The sequence below is a fragment of the Parasteatoda tepidariorum genome, chromosome X2 (assembly GCF_043381705.1).
Source record: "Parasteatoda tepidariorum isolate YZ-2023 chromosome X2, CAS_Ptep_4.0, whole genome shotgun sequence".
NCBI lineage: Eukaryota > Metazoa > Arthropoda > Arachnida > Araneae > Theridiidae > Parasteatoda > Parasteatoda tepidariorum.
In genome coordinates, this window is record NC_092215.1 from 44,303,346 (window position 1) to 44,323,882 (window position 20,537).

The 20,537-nt window shown below is 30.4% G+C and overlaps 1 protein-coding gene across 1 annotated transcript in view; it reads left to right on the top strand.

The window, feature by feature from the left end:
• Positions 1–20,537, top strand: part of LOC107443634 (platelet glycoprotein 4) — an 80,406-nt gene that overhangs the window by 45,125 nt on the left and 14,744 nt on the right. The window contains exons 4-9 of the mRNA XM_016057570.3: positions 1,619–1,855; positions 3,550–3,641; positions 12,756–12,805; positions 14,215–14,284; positions 15,931–16,100; positions 19,799–19,917. Of these exons, the coding sequence (XP_015913056.1) occupies positions 1,619–1,855; positions 3,550–3,641; positions 12,756–12,805; positions 14,215–14,284; positions 15,931–16,100; positions 19,799–19,917 (738 nt within the window). The remainder of the gene's footprint in view (positions 1–1,618; positions 1,856–3,549; positions 3,642–12,755; positions 12,806–14,214; positions 14,285–15,930; positions 16,101–19,798; positions 19,918–20,537) is intronic.

Here is a 20,537-nt window from a genome sequence, read left to right on the forward strand (position 1 = left end):
GAAAGCATTTTGAACTATAATACTGTGCAAAATTGCTGCAACTTTAGTAAGATGAAAGGAAAACGTATTTCCGTTCAATATGTATCATAGTATCATGTTAAAATTAATAATTTTTTTACTGGTCTCCTCAATTAATACAATTTCAGGCATGGGTTCAAGTAGTGGCTAGCTTCATTTTTAACTTTTACTGTATCAAAAGCTGAGAAATTTTCTTTTTCACGTGCGTAACAAGTGTGTTATAAGAAAGAAAGCATAATAACTGAAACCACCGTAACATTTGGAATCGTTATTTGTCTCATAGAAAATTAAGATAAATAGGCATTCAAGCATTGTGGTTGAGCCTCAATTATTATTCCTATCGGCCTTCTCAGTTTCAGGCTTAGGTTCAAAAAAGGGTCATTTTTAAATTTTACTATTGTATCAAATATCTAGTCTCGTACCAGTTCAGTGCATAATAGGAAAGAAGGGATAATTACAGAAAATACCGATCTTTTTCCTACAATAATAAAAATGCTGCGCTGAAACAAATGACGGTTTTTTTACGCATACTGCTAGAAACTTCTCTGAAAAAATGGTCAAATAGCGATTTATTTAATAGTTATTTTACCACAGTCAAATAACCATAAGTAGGATGGTATTCAAACTGTGAGAAAACCCATTTTGAAACTGCTTTCACTTAATATGGTTAAACAACCAGAGTTTCATCGAAGCAACTAGATCCACCTAATGAAGCCACTTAAATTCCTGATGATGGGTACACATTATTGTAGAGAGGGCTAATCAGTCAATCTCTAATCAGTCAAAAAAATATTTTATTTTCTAACCATACATTTTTTTCACTATTTCTGTGGGCTACAATAAATTGTTGTATATAAACCTCAATTGTACTTTTGTACCTCATTTCAAATACTGTAACCTCTTTATTGACCGATTGCAAAAATAACTGATATATAAAATTTAAACCACATAAGCTAAAGTAAACATCTGAATTTTTAAGGAAATCTAATTTACAAGTTTTGTAATTGCGCATAAGGTACGAATATCAATTTACAAAGAAAAGACTTATTATGCCTATTGTCATTGCTCGGCTATCGTTTCTCCATCTCATCGTTTGGATTGCATTGGTGCCTCTGTGAGGCAACTGATGAGTGATGAAGAGACTGTCTATGACTTTCTGATGCGGCATGATCTTCCGGACTTGGTCTAGGGCTCTAGACCAAGGGGATAAGCAACAGCAACAGCATATCAATTTACTCCCCTGTCTTCACTTTTGGGGCCCCATTTGTTACCCGTTAGTCAGAAAGTGAAATGAGCAAGTGAAAGCGAAGTGATCTGGACAAAAGCTGTAAAGGCATTTCCGTGGTCTGGTGAGTGTTAGCGCGTAGCGAGTGCAGCCTTCTATTTCCTTAAAACTAAGAAAGAAATTAAGGAGTAAAGATGAATTCGTTATTTTTTTCACACCACAACTCAATGCGTTTATTTTTCGCAATATAAATACATTTTTTAATTCTGTTCAAATGTTTATCTTACTTGTATTTTTTTTCTATTTTTATACTATTTGCTCTTGTAAACAAATAACTGTGCATCAGGAATAATATCTAACATAATCACTATGTAGGCAGTCATCAATTATGTAGAAGATTTTGCTCCAGCATTCTTCAGATCTTTCGTCGTAGAATTGATGAATGGCATATTTGAAAGTTATAATGAAACATTGCTAATTCACAAGTCTGTGAGAGAACTGGTTTACGAAGGCTATCATGAGCCCATGGTAGCCGACCTTACACAAGTCATTGAGAACTTTATACAACTTCCCCTCAAGCTCGTCAATCATACATTTGGGATTTTGCATGAGGTAATTATTTTCCTTTCTTATAATTAATATTTTTTGAAGGAAAAAAAAAAGATGATTATTCTTAAATCGAAGGTCTTATTGAATGAAACTAAAAGAATGTGATTTTTTTTAAATATTGTTTCACCAACTAAATATTTCGATGTGTCTGTATTAATTAATTTGAAGTTAATTTCAAAGTTATATGTGATTAGTTTCTATCTTTACTTCCATAAAAAGTTCTAACTCTGAGTGGTGATTATTCTAAAGGTAAGTTAACTTTAATTAAATACACACATCAAAGACTGATAAATGGTTAACGTAAGTATTAATCATTGCATTAAAATGTGAAATCTCACGTTAAAATGTAGAGTAATAAACTATTGTTTTCATACTTTTATTTTAGTTCAGTAGTTAGGGAACAAAAACAGGCCCAATTCGGAAAAAAATGCTGGCAAAGATTTCTTCTTTTTCTGTTGTAACTTTGGTTATGTTTCAATCTAAATTGGCTAAGTTTTTTTCCATTTGGAGAGCGTTTGTAGTAAAAATATATTTTAAAATGAGATAGAAATTGTTTTCGACTTTATTTTTCTATCAATTGCGACTTTGACTCAGAATTTCTAGTAAACATATTTTTCATACTTTTTCTTATTATTTCGTATTAATTTCAAAATAAGTAAAAAATATTATACTAAGCATTTTAATAATTTCGGCGATAAAACACAGAATGAATTTTTTTTTCTTCTTTTTTTTGCGTTAAAGGTAAAATCTTCCAAACACTGCTCATTTTTAAACAATAATGTTTCAAATTTGCACATGTTATCTAATTTCAAATTCATTTAAAAATTCAATTATCAAGGAATAAGGAGAAATTTTTCTTCAAATTTCTTTTTTTTTTTTGGATTTTATATTTTAGTACAAATATGATTCCGATAATATAACATATTTTTAGAACTATTGGACTGTTTTATATAATTAAAAAGTATCAAAATCTATTTTACTTGCAATTAGAGCGTCAAATTTGTATTGTTCGAAGCTTAATCTGAAAAAATCTGCATCAGAGAAAAACAACTAAAAATATAAGCTTTTTGCACAGAAATCAAAAATTCAACGATCAAAAATGTGAATTAATGTATAGAATGGAAAGTATATTATTTGAAAATAATCAAACAATGATTATAAATCTCCGACCACAAAACGATTCCGCAGGTCATTTAACACATTTTTACTATGTGCGATTTAAAACTTTAAAATATTACAAATGTTCGAAAAAAATTTAGAAATGGTCATCCGTAATGATCACCCTCAATATATATATTTTGAAACTTTGCCAAAACTGAAGTCAAACTATACACATCACATCAGTGTCAACAAATTAATATTTAATCAATAAAGAAACTAAAACATTATCGAAATCTGTGGTATTATTAGTAAAGATAATGGGATGGAAAAGCATCATAACCACTTTGATTGCCAGATGGATGTGTTTCTGTTTTTTCTTACAATCAAGCAGGGCTCAATGTTTTCAGTAGCATTTTTCTCAGTAGCTATTTGTTAGATTTCTTGTATTTTTTTCTTCCTTTAAATATAGATTTGTAGACTTTTGTATTATTTTCAGTTCCTTTTTGTCAAGGATACAAAAGAAAATTTACTCATTAAGGCCGGATATTACGGCTCAAACTGTAATATATTTATTTACTATATTGATTTCTTTATAGAGAGCTCATGTTGGAGATGGGATATTTACTATTAAATCTGGATATCACAGCCTTGACGATTATGCATCAATTCAAAAATGGAATAACAAAAGGTAACTTTTTAAAATAAAACATTAATTTCAAATTCTAGAAACGTAGTATAGGAAGACGAGATACAGGGTATTCAGTGATCTTTCAGGCACAAAATACTATTTTTTCTGCTCTCATTGTGAGTCTACAATGGATCGAAAGCCTTTCCCAAATCTGGAGAATCACTATTGAGGAAATTTCAAAACACTTAACATTGTTTTGTACATTACCCCTTCCTGTATAAATTGTAATTCACTTTAAAATTCGTATATTTTAACTAAAAACTGTGTTTTCTATCAAAATTATTTCTTTTCTGAATTTAAATAAAAAGTGCATCTCTGCAATGGTCTTAAGTATTTTAAAAGATCACTGGCACATGTAAGCGTAACGCAATTCGGATAAAATGGAACTGGTGTAATTTAGCGTGGCCTCTGGCTCAAAAAGGACTTATCCACGGTAGAATAATTGTTTGTACCTAGAATGATAGAATGTATGATGCTCAATTTTGCAGAAAAAAGTAATCGAGAATTGGCAAAGCATTTCGTCTCAGCATATTTTCAATGAGATCCAATAAGACGAAAGGAGATGATTTTCAATGTTGGACTTTCAGTGGGGCGTGGCAAGAGTCACGTCAGGAGTGTGAAGACTGCGTCATCATGTAGGAGGTCCTTTAATTCTTTGATGATGTTGACTATTCTACTGGCTTTGAATCCCGAAGTGGACTGATCTTTAAGACACGGTTTTCAACAGATCATTGAAGTCAAACATCAATGGCTGCGGTCAGTGTGCGGGTGAGTGACCACTTGGACCCAGGGCTAAAGAGAATACAAGGGCTAGTTCACTCCGCTCTTAGAGCTGAAGCTACGATCGCTCTTAACCTAAAAGATAAAAAGAAACATTCATTTTTATTAAATGGATGTCCAATATATATTTTTTTTATTAATAAAAGTAGAGAGAACGAAACAAACGTTAAAGTTTATATCGGCGGTAAATTGATAATGACTTTAATACGAGATATGTGTTTTTTCTTATTTCGAGTTAATTGTCTCGAATATTCTGAATTACATCAGAAAAAAATTGAAAGTCAATTATTCCCCCTTGTAATTGTGTTCATTTATATTCAGGCAAATTAATTAATTTTTTTCCTACAACATTTAAAAAAAGACAAACAATGAAGGAAATGCAAAAAAAAAATGAACAAGAATTCTATCTTAAATTCAGTGAAAACACCTAATTTTGATGGAATTTTGAATGTATTAAACCAGAGAGAAATGTGACTGTTTAAAATTTACTTCCTGCTTTTGACTAGAAAAATAATTTGGGAATATTCAAAGAAAATTTGTTTTGCGTGTTTTAACTTTAAAATAAGCTTCTGTAACCATTTTTGCACAATTAACTAAACTTCTTTAAACCATTAAAATCTACTTATAAATAGTGTTTTTTAAATCATTTTGAAATAAAGAATACAGTTCTGACCGACAAGAGTGAACTATCTAACTGATTAATAAAACTTACTTATTTTTGAATAAAATTACAAAAAATGTAGCTTATTCAAAAACGATATTTATTGCCGATTATTATTATAAAAATTAGAAATGAAAACGATTATTATTATAAATAAAAACGATATTATTATAAATAAAAACGATATCATTATAAATAAAATCGTTATTATTGTATAACGATTATTATTCTAATAAAAACGATTATTATTATAAATAAAAACGATATTATTATAAATAAAAACGATATTATTATAAATAAAATCGTTATTATTGTATAACGATTATTATTCTAATAAAAACGATTATTATTATAAAAANAGTGGACTGATCGTTAAGACACGGTTCCCAGCAGATCACCAAAGTTAAGCATCACTGGCTGCGATCAATATGCGAGTGGGTGACCATTTGAATCAATCTGCGTAGGGACCGAGGGTGTGCTGTATTGGTCCTCGTTAAACTGTTCTACCGTAAAGTGCTCGACTTCGCGTGCTGGTCGCCGGGCTACCGAAGCAGGGCTGCTATCCCCTCTGCAGAGGATCAAAATTGTGATGGCATGTCTTCGGATCATCCTCAGGGATGTTTCCCAGACCGTCGCCAATATCCCATTGTGCAGCTCTAGTGCGACGTAAATGAACTACAACTACAACAACAACACTACTGGCTTTGCTGGGGGAATTGCCGAAGGGTTCACGTTGGTGGTGCAGTTTCTTGAGTCAGGCGCTGCAGCCGGAGAAGTTGGTAGAATGGTCCGGGCCGTACTTGACGTGTGTTGACTTGTCTTTCTTGCAAAGGTAAATGTAGTGAGAATCTGCACAGTTCAAGCATCGTGATGGAGAGGCACAGTTACTTTGTACGTGTCTACATCTTGGCAATCTGAAGCACTGAGGCTGGTATCTATCACCACAGAGACTTTCGACTCTGATGGGGTAGCCAGCTAGTTGAGGTAGTCCGAAGATATGTTGATGACGAAATTTAGAGCTTATATAGGGAAATATATTTGTCCAACTGAATCTGGCGTAAATACTTTGAATCGGGTGAAGCTGCAATACTGTAACTAGTTCAAGGAACAAAATCACACACTTTTTTTTTAATTTTGTTCCATCTAACAAAAAGCATTTAAACTTAAAAACATTTTTAAAAAATTCGTTAACCCATGCTTGGAAAACCTGAAACTGTCACCAACAAAGCAGAGAGTTCCTTTTGTCAAAAGTGTTTGCTATATATAATGAACACAGAATTTTTAAGCTAAGGGAATGATAATTAATACATGTCGAAGTCACATCTAGGGTACAACACTCGCCCTTATTCACAATTTTGTCATTGTAATATAAATGCAGGGCATTCCGTAATCACAGTCTTTAACATATATTTTTGGAAATCTTTTTCAAAAAAGAAGTCAATAAGTATACACATTGCGTATCGTAAAAAAACCTCTCTAAACTGTGTCAAGTTGGGATGAAAAACCAGTTTGATTGCCTGATGAAATTTTGAGGTTTTCTAATAAATTTTTCAACTCCCCTCTATCGTTTCCAACAAAACTCGTTTTAACGTTTTCAGCTTCCTCAGAAACTGTTCGTTAGATTACCCAAACGTTTCCTTCATCTAAATAATTTATTTATGATCTCTAATGTGCACACTTTTTTTATTTCTTTTTTAACGCGGATTCTAAAAATACTTATTATGAGTATCCTGCCTAATGGGTATCATTAATGAGTATCCTGTCTATTTTGAGCTTCACCTTGCTTTTTACAAATAAAGAAAATCTAAATATAACCGATAATCTAAATATTAAAAAGAGAACTCCAAATCGTAGTCAATCGTTTTAAAAAAAACATCTGTGATTACCTCTATCAAAAAGTAATTATCCATGTGTTCGAAGAGAATGAAAATATAACTACAGGTAACAATTGAGTATATATATATATTGTGAAGAGAAATTATCTAAAGATTACTTACGTAACAAATTCAAGTCTACAGCTAATACTACTTTTAAAATTGTCAGAAGAGGATGTTGTTCTCATAACAATCAATGCGATGCACTATTACAACCAGTTATTCATTACATTAAGTAAACCAGTATCGAGCATGTTGTTGTTGTTGTTACTAATGTCATTTACCAATAGTAGCATACCTGCTACAGAAATCCAAGCGATATTTAAGGCAGAGGGTGCGATTCTTGTTTTTCAGTGGTGCCATCTATGGTCTAGAATGTAACTTTAGACACACACATGTCACAGCCCGTTTTATAGGGAGGACCCGTTCATACTCCATTTTTCATCCACAGATCGTAATTTTGACCTCAACCAGAGAACGATCAGTCTCCTATTCAGTACCCCCAGAGGTTACGGAAACTTGGAGGACTTTGTGACTCCGATAGATTTAACGCTCACCAGTCACGATTTAGTACATGAAGATTCTTCGGCCGGTGGGATTCTATATATATATNTTAGATAATATATATATATATATATAAATAAAAAGATTCCGAGAACGGTTAGAAGGTAGGTTTAAACTATTTAGAGCTGAATAATTTAATGAGGTTAAACTTTCATTTTGTTCAGGAAAGCACATTTGTTGTTGAACTATCTAAATATTTTAAAAAACAGGCAATAAAAACAAATGACTTTTCAAAGTAAAAATGACTTGTGAATAAATATAAGTGAATTAGCTTAATATTAATTAACTTTAAAAGTCATGTTTTTGCAAACATACAAGTCCAAAAACTACAAAAAGTAGATGCTTATCTTTAAACGTAATGCTTTTACCATATTAATATTTCCGCTGATCGTTATAGAAAAAAAAAACTTAATTTTCTTGTTCATTATTCAGTGTTTTACAATTTTCTGCTTTAATCACTTAAAAAAATGAAGCACTTTTTTATGAATCTAATCCATGGTTCACCTTGATCAAACTTCAATTCGTAATGATGTAATAGAACAGGTAAGAAAATAAACAAAATGGAAAAATAAATAAGCCTAAGGATATTGATGAAAATAAATAGGTCTATCTGAATAACTTTGCACTTGAAGACATCATTAAATGCTGTATTTCCACACCCATAATTATAGCGTTTAACATCATGATGTTAAATGATTTAAGAGTTGTTTAAAAAAGAAATAGCGAAATGTTTATAAATTATTGGAAATATATTTCAAAGTAAAACATTTTTTTCCCCTTTTTTTTTTTTTTTTTTTTTGAGACGGNTTTTTTTTTTTTTTTTTTTTTTGGACTATTGTCAAATGACATACGCGAGAGAAAATTGTCGAACAGAAAAATATGTCTCTTTCGAACCTACATCAATATTTCACTACAGAAATTTTTGATAATGATACAGTTCTACTTTGCTACAACATTGAACAATATTATCGAGCAAATCTTAAGATTGAATATAAGATTATTTCTTTTTGCCATTTTTTTTAAAAGTGAAATAACGATTATAAAAATATGCTATTTTTAAACTGCTCATGACTGTTAGTCAAGTGTAGCCTATCTTAAGCCAGCGGCCTCTACTCTAAATTTGAAAATGGTGCAAAATGTTAATATGAAAAGACGCAATTTTGTGAAAAGCGTGCGATATTCTTTTAAATATTTAAAAAGTTACTTCGCTGTATTATTTGGTCTGATAAAAGTTCTCATGAATCGGGAATTATTTATTCATTAATTTCGGAAAATTTTCCTCAAGGTGAAAAAATCTCACCAGGTTAGCGACTTATAAAAATTTAATGATAATTATTTTCTTTTTTTATATACCCAGATAGTGTCAAGATTGTTTAAAATTAAAGCTATGCCTCAAGCGTAAGGAACTTCGGTTATTTTCCTTGACGAAAGAGTTTCAAAAAACCACTTATATTTATGCAATTTTTATAAAAGTTAACATAACTCAGAATTCGGTGACGTTGAGATAACAGAAAATTTAAAAGTTTTTTTTAAAATTCATTTTGTTAAAGAAATTGGCGCTGCAGCCAGGAGATCAACAAAATCTGTGACAATATTTTAAGTTTATTTTCACAATCAGAACACGATATCAATTGAAAGTTATAAGTTGTTGCACATTTCTTAATGATGGTAACTTTTCTCCATTATTGCTGAAAGATTGAAAATACTTCGACTTTTTTTCCCCCACCCTATTCTATGCACAAAATGCAAAAACGACTTAATGATTGGCTTTGTGACACTACCTCTAAAACAACTATGAATAATTTAGAAATTAAAATTTAATAACATTTTTATTAGTTTTCAATGCCCTCTAATACTAATTTTTAAAACTTATAGGATCGATATAAGAATAAAGGTGTGAAATAATTCTCTTAAAAAAATATAATACAATTTTCGTTTAATTGTATACACATGCTACGTATATTTAAAAAACAAATACATCATTGACTGAGCAAATTTAATCTACAATTTTGTTTTACAAATTAAAATTATGTCACTAATCTCAAATCTCTCGAATAAGCAATAATTTTCTCATTAACAGGTTCGAAGATAAAGCGAAGAAATCAATCTTTAAAAATCTCTGAAGATTAGTTGCAAAATAATATAAATAACACTAGCATGGACACTAGGTGGCAAGAAGATATCGTAATTCAAATGCAATTTTTACAGTTTTTCAATTTTCGTTTCATTTGATATACATACTACGAATATTTATAAATAAATACTTCTGTTACTGAGTTAATTTAATCTACAGATTTTTTTTATAAATCAAAATTATGTTAATCTCAAATCTCAGGAATATGCAATGATTTTCTCATAAACAGGTTCGACGATGAAGCGAGGATGCCAATCTTTAAAAATCTCTCAAGATTAGTTGCTAAATAATATAAGTAACGCTAGCATGAACACTAGGTGGCAAGAAGATATCGTAATTCAAATACAAATGAATATTTTAAACATTTACCTTATTAGTTCGTTCCATTTTGCCTTTTTTTGAAACGCAGTTTAGAAACTAGTATTCATAATTGACTATTGCCTCAGGCTAGACAACAAAGTGCGTTATTTTTTTACAACTTGGTATTTCCCTAAAATAAGCTTTAATACTTTTAATAAGAGTTTATATTATGTTCCAATTTCTTTAGGAAAAAAGTAAATAAATAAAAAAGGAGGAATTCTCAAGTATTTTAATTTTTAAGGGTTGAAGGGCTAACGGGTTAAGGCATTCTAGGGCAGAAAAAAATAGCATATTTCAGGAATTTTTTTCAGTGAAAAAGGTCTTTTATAATGGAAATAATAAGCTGTGAACATTAACATAATCAAAGATGCTCATAACAAAATGACAGTTATACGAATTTTTTGAGGAAGCCATTCTATTTAAATAGTTTACTGCCATACTAGTAGTAACAGCTACCAACTTGTAATCAACAGCAACTGCAATTTTTTAATAAGAGTGGAAAAAATCTGTCCTCTATGCGGATGTGTATAACTGCCATATAATTTGATTTATTGGATCTAATATTTCTATCGAATTAATATTTCTTATTATCTAATATTTTTATACTACCATATCTTTTGTTTTTTTGGTTTCGATTTATTGGTTTTGATTTATAGTTTATTAATTATGTTTCAGATTCCTTAAAGTTAATTTTTTTGCGTATTTGCCATATTTTGAGAACAATGCGTATTGAGAAAATATGGTTTTTTTGCCATACTTTTTTAACGAATCAAGAACTTTTGCATACAGTTTTACAAAAACTTCTTGACAAGTTTATTTATGCAACGATGCAAAAAATAATTTTTAATAACAACTTTTTTATTTTTTATTAATTTTCTAAGTAGTAGTTTATTTAATAATAGAAGTTTTTGGGTCTGATTTCAGAATTTAAAATATCATCTACATTGAATAATAAGTCTATTTAAGTTTAGGCTCTCAAACCATTAAGATGGAATTCTAGTACGTGGAAATCCAATCATTAAATCAGAAGTTATTCAGACTGTTCACTATTTTGCTTTGAACACCGTAAGTGGTGCATATTCAAACAATATTAAAAAAGAAGTTGAGCAACAATAAATGAAAAAATCTCAAACTCTATTATTAATCATTCTGAGATCTTCAGGAGTTGTAGTTTAATATGAAAAAAAAGCTTTTAAGAAATTAAATGAGAATACTTATTTCATAAGACAATGATCCGAAAGGAATAAAAAGGCGTAACTAGAAATTATTTGCCAGGATTTTATCCGAATTTTTTATTGGCTAAGTCACTTTGCCAACGATTTCACCTTTGATTAGGTGTTACCGTGAAACTGTCAAAAATGATGATTGAATTCAGATTCTCAACGGGTAGTCCAACAAATTTACATATGATTCCTAATCATTGTGGCAATTTATGCAATCTGCTTTCTCTTCTGGAGATAATGCTTTACGTTTTATTTTTATCAACAACAATTACTTTATGTCAAACTTATTGACTTGTTCAAAAAAATAATATGTTGCATTTGAAGTCAAATTCAATTTGAATAATTTTACATGGAATTACTATCTATTCTATTTTTAATTTTGATGCAAGATTTTTAAAGTCCTAATAACTTATGTTGTTGTTAACTGGATTCGAAAGATTGTGTAATTGATTTTTGGTTTGATTCGTTTTGCATCGATTACAATCCTAGCTGTTTTCAGTATTTATATATATTTCAAGATTTTCAATCTATATTACTACGTAACTGAATCTTAAACAAAGTATTCTAAGGTTTCAAGAGTTTGCGTTGATTTGAGCCGTTCTGCATGGATTATTCATTTATTTTCAATTAGCATTTTTGCAGGAAGTTTCTTAAAATCGTCATAACTTATGTTGTTGTTATTTGCATCGAGAGCAAATTGTTCCCAGATTTTAAAATTTTGTGTAATTGATTTGTTTTGCATCTATTATTATCCAATCACTTTTTAGATATTAAATTTAATGCAAAATTTTCAAAGCTTATGTAACTCAAGTACTGTTGCGAAAGCACGGCATTTTGTAATGACGTAGAAAGTAACTTTAGGAAAAAGCACACGGTGAAAAAAATTCTGGTAAAATTATATGGAAAGGACATTGGTGGAAAAAAATAAAGCATAATTCTGGTTAATAAAACCAAAATGTATGCAGGAGGGAAGGAGATATCAATTGAGCATTATGCGTACTACTTAATGATGGTAGTTGACAATATTTAGCACGAAAAGATACTTCGATATTATTTGCCCAGATTGATGATCATGCATTCTGAGGAAATTATTTTTATTACACACTTTTTTTTTGATTCAGTTGTAGAAAAAAATTACTCAAATTTATAAAGAAAAAAGAAGACATTTTAAAAATACTTTTTAAGAAAAATATTTAGTTATTTTTGATCTATCGCAAAATTGTTTTCCCAATTTTGCGTTTTTTAAACGGACAATTTTTCTTAAACTGCTCAGTTGTCAATTACAATACTTTTACAATTATATATGAACATTGATATCGGTCAATTAACCAAAAAATTCCCAAATACAAACAGAAGTAGTTCATATTTACGGACTTGATTTACTCCTAAGCCTAAACAATCACAATTAAAATAAATAAATGAATAACGTCTAAATTGAGATGCTTGATGTTATATGACACATTTCTATTTCAAAATAAAATAATTTGCTATAGCAGCTATTTTTTTTAAATATTTCAGTGCAGTTAACTGGTGGTATGAAGACGAATGCAATCAAGTTATCGGAACAGGTATTTCTTTAAACATTTTTTTCGGATAAAAATTATCACGTTTAAAATTCAAAATCATCACCATTATCTATCAACTGTGACATCAAATCTATTTGTGTCTTTATTGAGTGTACAAATATAGTAAACAATACTATTTGATTTGATTTAAAAATTATATGATTTATTTTAGCAAAAGCTTAGGAACATAAGCTGTACTTAAATTTACGTGATATGCAGTAAGGGACAAATGCTCCTTTTAATTCTTTACCAAAATACGGATAAAGCTATATTGTGTGATTACTGGTAAAACTTTCGCAATAAAACCAAAATATTGCGGTATTTACATAATTCATATGGTAACGGTTTACCGAAAACTTTTGTTTTCAAAATTGCAGTTTCTATTTCCACGCATTTAATAAAAATATAAAATTGCAAATTAAATTTAACAGAAAAAGTGGCTTTTATGTCTTGCTCTAAGACAGTTGTTCCCAAATGGTGTTTCACGGAGCCAGAGGGTTCCACAAAAGTGTTAAAGGGTTCCTAGCGTTAAGAAATTTGGTTTAAGCAGTAACCCTTGAAATCTTGTATTATATTATATCTAATCAATAATCAATTTTTTATTTCATATTTCGATTGCCCTTATGGAATTATTTATAGTAAAATGATATTGAAAGAGAAATGGATAATTTTTTTAAAAATTTTAATTTAGTCCTTAATGTTACGCGCATTTAGTGACTTAATTATTGGGATAATATTTTATAGATCCTCTTTTTTTGGTAGTTCAAAAATTAAAATTTGATCCAAAAATTAAAAAAAAAAATTAGAGATAGACGGTTTTGGGAAGGAGGGAGTATCGTTACATTAAATCACAAGCTTTAATTAATTAGCATATTTAATATTCCCGGCGAGCTATTAAAATTGCATCTTAATAAGTAATTAAAATCATTAGATGAGATACGAAGTAAGATCATTAGATCTGAGGTTGAATACAAATGAATNTCTTTTTCAACCAAATTTTAAAATATATATATATATGTATAAAAGTTCAAAATGAAGATAAAACAAAGACAGCATACACACAGATTATATCTTTTTTTCCCCGGTTTTTTTAAATAAAATTTCATCCTTTCTTTATTTTATTTATTTATTTATTTTTTTAAAAAAAACTGTTGTTTCTTATTTTTTTACTTATTATTTCCCCCCCCCCTCTTTTTTTTTCCATTTGTCTACAATTTTTCTTTGTTTTATCTTCATTTTGAACTTATCTAATGAGTTCTGTTTACTTGCAGCTTAAGCGCAATAAATAAAACTTATTGTTTTTCTTAGCTTTCTTCGTGTTTTCTTGTATTTATTTATATATATATATGCATATTAATTTATTTTTTAAATTTTTTTTAAAATTCCTAATAGCTTTATTTTTTTTTTCGCAGATGGTGTTCAATATGCCCCAGGAGTGAAACGAAATTATTCACTTACTTTATTTAATCCTAATTTATGCAGGTAGGTGTCATTACTATGAAACTGAACTAAAAGTGATAAAAAATATTTTGCGAATATTTCTAGTGAAACATATTATTTCATTTAAAATAAAGCTAATGATAATGTTCCAATTTTACTAAGTTCAATACTAGACTGGTGCCAGCATTTTTTTTTTCTCGCGAATACTTCTCTTACGCTAAGAGGAATGTGCTATTGACGCAATGGGCAAATGTTAAATAACTTTTTAAACCGAATACCGCCTCCCTCAATTGTATGAACATGAATTATTTATAGTGACAGAAATAAAATGTTATTACCACCTGGATAATTGGGATCAAGGATAAATCGGAAGTCATTATGGAGAAATCTTCTGAGGAAGGCATTGGCTCACATTGGGCTGTCTGGCCAATTATGATGATGATGACCACCTGGATAACTTTAAAAGATTTCCGTGATATCTTCATGTAAGCAATACCATTAAATTTCATTCAAAACGCTTTTAACGAACACAGGTTTATCATTTTATATTGGGCGAGAAAGTTCCCTTATCTTCTGAATCACCCTCAAAATTACGCGCATTTGCAGCGTATGGATAAATTTTCATAATCGGTGATAAATAAATAAACTAAGAATAGCTCTTCTGCCGCTAGTAAATGTCTAAGTATATGCCTTTACTTCTGATCCTGATGAAACGCTGGTGTTCTAATTCTGGCGTCAAAGTTAGTTGAATTCTTTTGCACCGTTTCACACTACAGTACAGCAAGAAAGGGAAGGTTTCGCGATTTCTTATTTTCGTTGGCAAACTTAAATCGAATTGAATGTTTAATGGTTTTAAGTTAATATCCAGGGACATGCAATAGATTTTAAAGCATATCAAAAATAGAGTGCGTACTACAAATTATCGTCATAAAATATTCAAAATTGATAAAACGGTACCTTTTCAAAACTTCTTAGTTAAATATAAGACTGCTAAACTAAACTAAACTCAGTGGCACGACAGCCCATAGAGGGCCAAGGCCTACTGTGCCCATCTCAGTTTTCTTGACCTTGGGCTCTGGGGTGCAGGAGCAGATGTTCCGGTTAGGTGGTAAGCCAAACGCGGAATCTCTAGTGTTTAGCTCTCAAGCATGCTTGGTACTCATTTATCGACCCACTTAATGGGATGATAGGCTGAGTCAACCTTGCCAGGCCCGAGGATCCCGGGCCACCGGGCGTAAATATAAAACTGCACTTACGGAAAAATTAGCTGAATCATAATATTTTCAACATGAACGATGTAACGTAATAATGTCGTGTTAAATTAAAATCCGTACAAATTGAACCGTACAATCAAGTTTAAGAATGTGGTGTTTATATTAAAGATTGTAGTGTTCAATTAATGTAACGCAATAAAGTCGCCAGTAAAGGTTATTTTTTCCAATATACTATGTTTGTCACCAAAGTTGGATTACATTAGTGCGTGTTTAAATGCATCAGTGGTAAAAATTCTTATCTCATTAGATATAAACACTAGTCATTTAAACATTTCAAAAAGTGCAACAGTAGTTTTTGCATGTACGATTGAGTGTTATGAAATCAGGTGAACGAAAATCATATTGGAACTCTATAAAATGGAATAATAAAATTCGTGATAAATTTGTTGTTATATTATTAACATTTATTTGCAGAACTATTCCTCTGGCGTATGAGCGAGACATAACTGTCCACGGAATCAAAACCTTAAGATTTGGAATGGCCAAAAATACTTTTGCATCAAGTGATATAAATCCAGACAATAAGTGCTATTGCGAAGGGCAAGATTGTAGATCTGGAATACTTCCCATGAATTGCAAAAAAGGTATGCTTCTCCCACACATTTATGGCATAAAATAGTTTTACAGGTGAGGAGACGGGAATGGTTCCTGTTTTTTTCTAATTAGCCAAAGTTTTGTCGAAATTAGTCGTTCTAATCCTTGCGGCTAAAGAGATAAACCATTCCCAGAAAGTACGTAATCTTACGACAACCTTGTGATTTTTTTTTTGTCACGAAAATGTTTGTATGAAAAGCTTTTTTTCAATAAAGCAAAAATACTGCAGTTTCAAACCTTTCATCCTAAAAGGATTAAAAATGAGTTTTAAGGCTTTTTTAAATAGCATTGTCACTTAGATAAAACTGTTACTTAGGTACATAATCACTAGAGCCCGGATTTTGATGACCTAAAAAATCTCAACTAATNGTGCGTCTGTTACTTAGGTACATAATCACATTTTCACTGACGTCACACTAGCGTTAGGATCAAATTGCATTGCCAATTAAAATTTCATGACAAGGTGGGTTTTAGCTGAGCATGCAAGACGTTGCGAAAAGAAACCTTATAATTACCAAAATTTAAGATTATTTTCTCCTTAAAACTAGCTTTATTCAAGGATTTTTTCATGCTTAAAAACCCTAAGAAAACCTCGATTTTCAGGTTTTTATATTGAAAGTTGTTTTCCAAGGTTTTGTATTAGGGCAATGTGCGTAGAATAGAGCAAATTGTCACAGATCTCGCTTTAAGATTAGAAGGTTTACACGTAAACCGCTTAAAAACCTTTTTAGGTTTACTTTTAAAGGTTTTTGCTGAGTGAAAATAAACCTTATTTTGTGATCTGGCTTAGCTGGTTTGTTTGGGTATTTAGGCACTTGAAACAAAATGCTAGTGTACACATTGTAAATTGATTTACTTTATTTACTCTTTCCTAATTAGCTTCGGCTCTGAAGATAGATATGTTAAACCTAGTGGCCAGAGAGATTACCTAATTTTTGAATTTAGAGCAGATATGTACTTTTTTTAATGAAAATGACTTTTTTTTAAAGCGGATATCAGCTTTTAATTCTCAAAAAGTAGAGGATTGCAGCAATCTGGAAAATATAAAGTCCTGATTTGAATTGTGGTTGAATTCTATTTTTTTAATGGAAAATGCATTTGGCTTTACTACAAGACCTTTCCTTTTTATTTTGAAACTAGTACATCTCTAGTTACTTCTGTTGCCAAATAAAGGGTAGACAAGGTTGGAAAAATACTAGAAAATGAAGTGAGAATTATATTATTTGAATAGTGGTACAGTACTACACATCTCTAGTACATCTCTAGTTATTTCTAGTACATCTCTAGTTATTTCTAGTACATCTCTAGTTATTTCTGTTGCCAAATAAAGGGTAGACAATGTTGGAAAAATACTAGAAAACGAAGTGAGAATTATATTATTTGAATAGTGGGGTGACTCACTTTTGAGTACTGTCATGTGGGGCTACTTTGTGCAGGATTTCGCAGTTTTTGTACTTTGACGTGTAAAAAAACTATGTTAATTCAAACTTCAGTAAAATTTATCGATATTATATTCATAACTGGACTCAGACGAGTGAATTTGATCAATATTGGCATTATTTGTATGTAAAATTTACAAATAATAAGTCAAAACATACCTTGCACAAAGTAGTCCCCAAGTGGGGCTACTTTGTGCAGCGATAGGAATTCAGTTTAATAATCATGTTTTTAGTAAAATATTTATATAAAATTGTTAAAAAAGTTAATTGTTGACTTTTTTAATAACAAAAACATCAAGATATGTAAAGATATTAGTTTGAAAATAATTTTCAGCGTTAAAAAAAACATTTTCTATAAAGAATTTTTTTCTTAAAAAGAATGTTTATTTCAAAACATTTGAGCTTAAACAAATGGAAACCATAAACATTTTTGTGCATAGAAATCAATGAAATTTCAAAAATAATAATTATTACATATTCATTAACATTTATAATATTGATAAATTTGAACATAACATGCTTGAATGAACATGACAGAACTTGCTCTTCAGTTTCTGTCAAAATCACCTGATGTCCTATAAAATATATTTTTATGTGTTAAATCGTTTGATTAATTCATTAGAAAAATCTTTGTAGAAGAAAAATAATAGTTTACCAGGAAGTTTCACGTGTTTCTTGTGAATTTTATTAGAGATAGTATTTCTGTGGATTTTGTACTTCCGAGAAGCTTCTGCAATCGACATACCACCAGCAACTGCTTGCAAACATTGTTGCAGCTTTTCTAAAGTGTAATCACGGTAGTTTCTCGTTCCAGGTATTTTTTTATAACGTCTGACCATTTTTCTGTCGAAAAAAAAAACGAATGAAACTTTGCACAAAGTAGCCCCAAAGTGCATTTTTTTTCATTTTCCGTTTATTTGTTATTAATTTTCAAATTTTTTTAACGCTAACATGATATAATTGTTTATTAATATATAAATAAAAAATTTTGCACTTACGACAATTGTTTTATCAACGTCTTTGCATTTCACAGCTAAAGTTTCCACGCACACTTTTCGACGTCCGACGTTCTCGGAAAGTTGTTGACATTGGATAAACAAAACACACTCTGAGATTGTTTTAAAATTCAAAAAAATGTTTGTAGTAATAGAGGAGACTTCTATCTTCAAATTCCACACATTTTTAACTTGAAAAAAACATAATACTGAATAGCAGCACTTGAAAAGTGCCAAATTCGAATTTGCACAAAGTAGCCCCACATAACGGTAGTTTAAGATACAGAGCTAAAATATTTAATGAATATATTGTTTTCCCTACCTTGTCTGCCCTTTATTTTGCAACAGAAATAACTGGAGATGTACTTGTTTTAAAATAATAAAGAAATAAAATACAGTTAAAGCAGCTGTATTTTCCAATTAAAAAATCCAAATCCGTTGATAAAAGGACACTTTTATTAAACAAAAGTACATATGTGCACTAAATTCGCAAATTAATTTAATATTTGCAGCAATTAATTAGCACATTTAAAATGTAGCATTTTTTATTTTAATTTTATAACCGTCGTTGAATAGTCGACTCAAATTTGGGTTTACGACTATCAATGTTCAACTCCATAGCCTTGTAATTTTGAACTCAATCCAGAAGACAAGGGAACTTCTGAATCAAGTATTAGGAGGAATTGCCTTCGTGAGGGACTTTTTTGGTGGAATTAACCCGTATTTGCGTCAGGAGGAGAGGAAAACCGCGAAAAACTTCCATTGTTTATCTGACGGCAAGGGGACTCTAATCTATGATCTCGATACCACTGAGGATATTTTATGTCAACACTATGGTTGGTGCAAGCCGGATGCGGGCTTCGTATCGACCATCCATCGCTGGGATTCGAACCCGGTTCACCTCATTGGAAGGGGAACGCTCTATCACCTGAGCCATCGTGATAATATATAGCATTATATTCTGAAATATAGCATTGAAACTATTGAAATTGTAGCTGAGTTCGTGAAAATCCTCAAAAAAGAAATCCTTAAAAAAGAGATATTCAGAAAAAATAAAAATTTATTCATTTCAACCGCTTCTTCAAGAAGCATATCTTATCGCGCATCAAAAATTGTCCAAGTAATTGTCGTCAGCCTACATATCAAAACTTTTCAAGGTCAGTAGAAAGTCATATTACGAATAAGAAAATTTTTTTAAGATGAAATAAATATTAATCGCGTTCTTTTCAACTAAATTGACCATGAATGTTTCAGGTGCACCTTACGTTCTATCCTTGCCACACTTTTTAGAGGGAGAAGATGAACTTAAAAATTCCGTCCATGGTGTGGATCCAATCCTTGACCAACATAGAACTTACGTAGACGTTGAGCCTGTAAGTAATATTTTATTGGTTTAATGGTATTTAACAGTTAGAATATTGAATTAGATATTTGATGATCATACTACAATCATGAATGTCGCAAGATATGGTTGCGAAGCAGATTTACTTTCACGGTGTGAAGTTAAGCAGGAAGATTAACAAGAAAGAATAATCCTTAAAATTCTATTCGAAGGTCGGAAGAATTATAATCATGTTTGAATTTGTTGTCGGATTGCTTAAAATCATTCGGAATCTAAATCGTAATTCAGACATTTACTTTAATGCATTGGTTCATATACATGCAAATTTTTTATCAAGAGCTCCAAACTTTATGATCCACACTTTAGTGGTTTTAGTGCAGTAATTTAATCATCAATCGAAATTCCAATTACTGTCTAGAGCAGTGAATCCCAATTTTTTCGGTTATGGAATCCTAAATGATTCAGCTTCTTTTGGCAGAACTCCGATATTATAGAACAATTTTACCAGAAGCTGTATGTATATTAAAGAAATTAATAATTATTTTATTATTTTGAAAATATTTATAGTGAAAAAGGGAAATATTTAATATTTAGAGCTTATTCTTGGTTTATGCACTTGCTGAAAATGGCTCAGATAGGCTGAATTATATA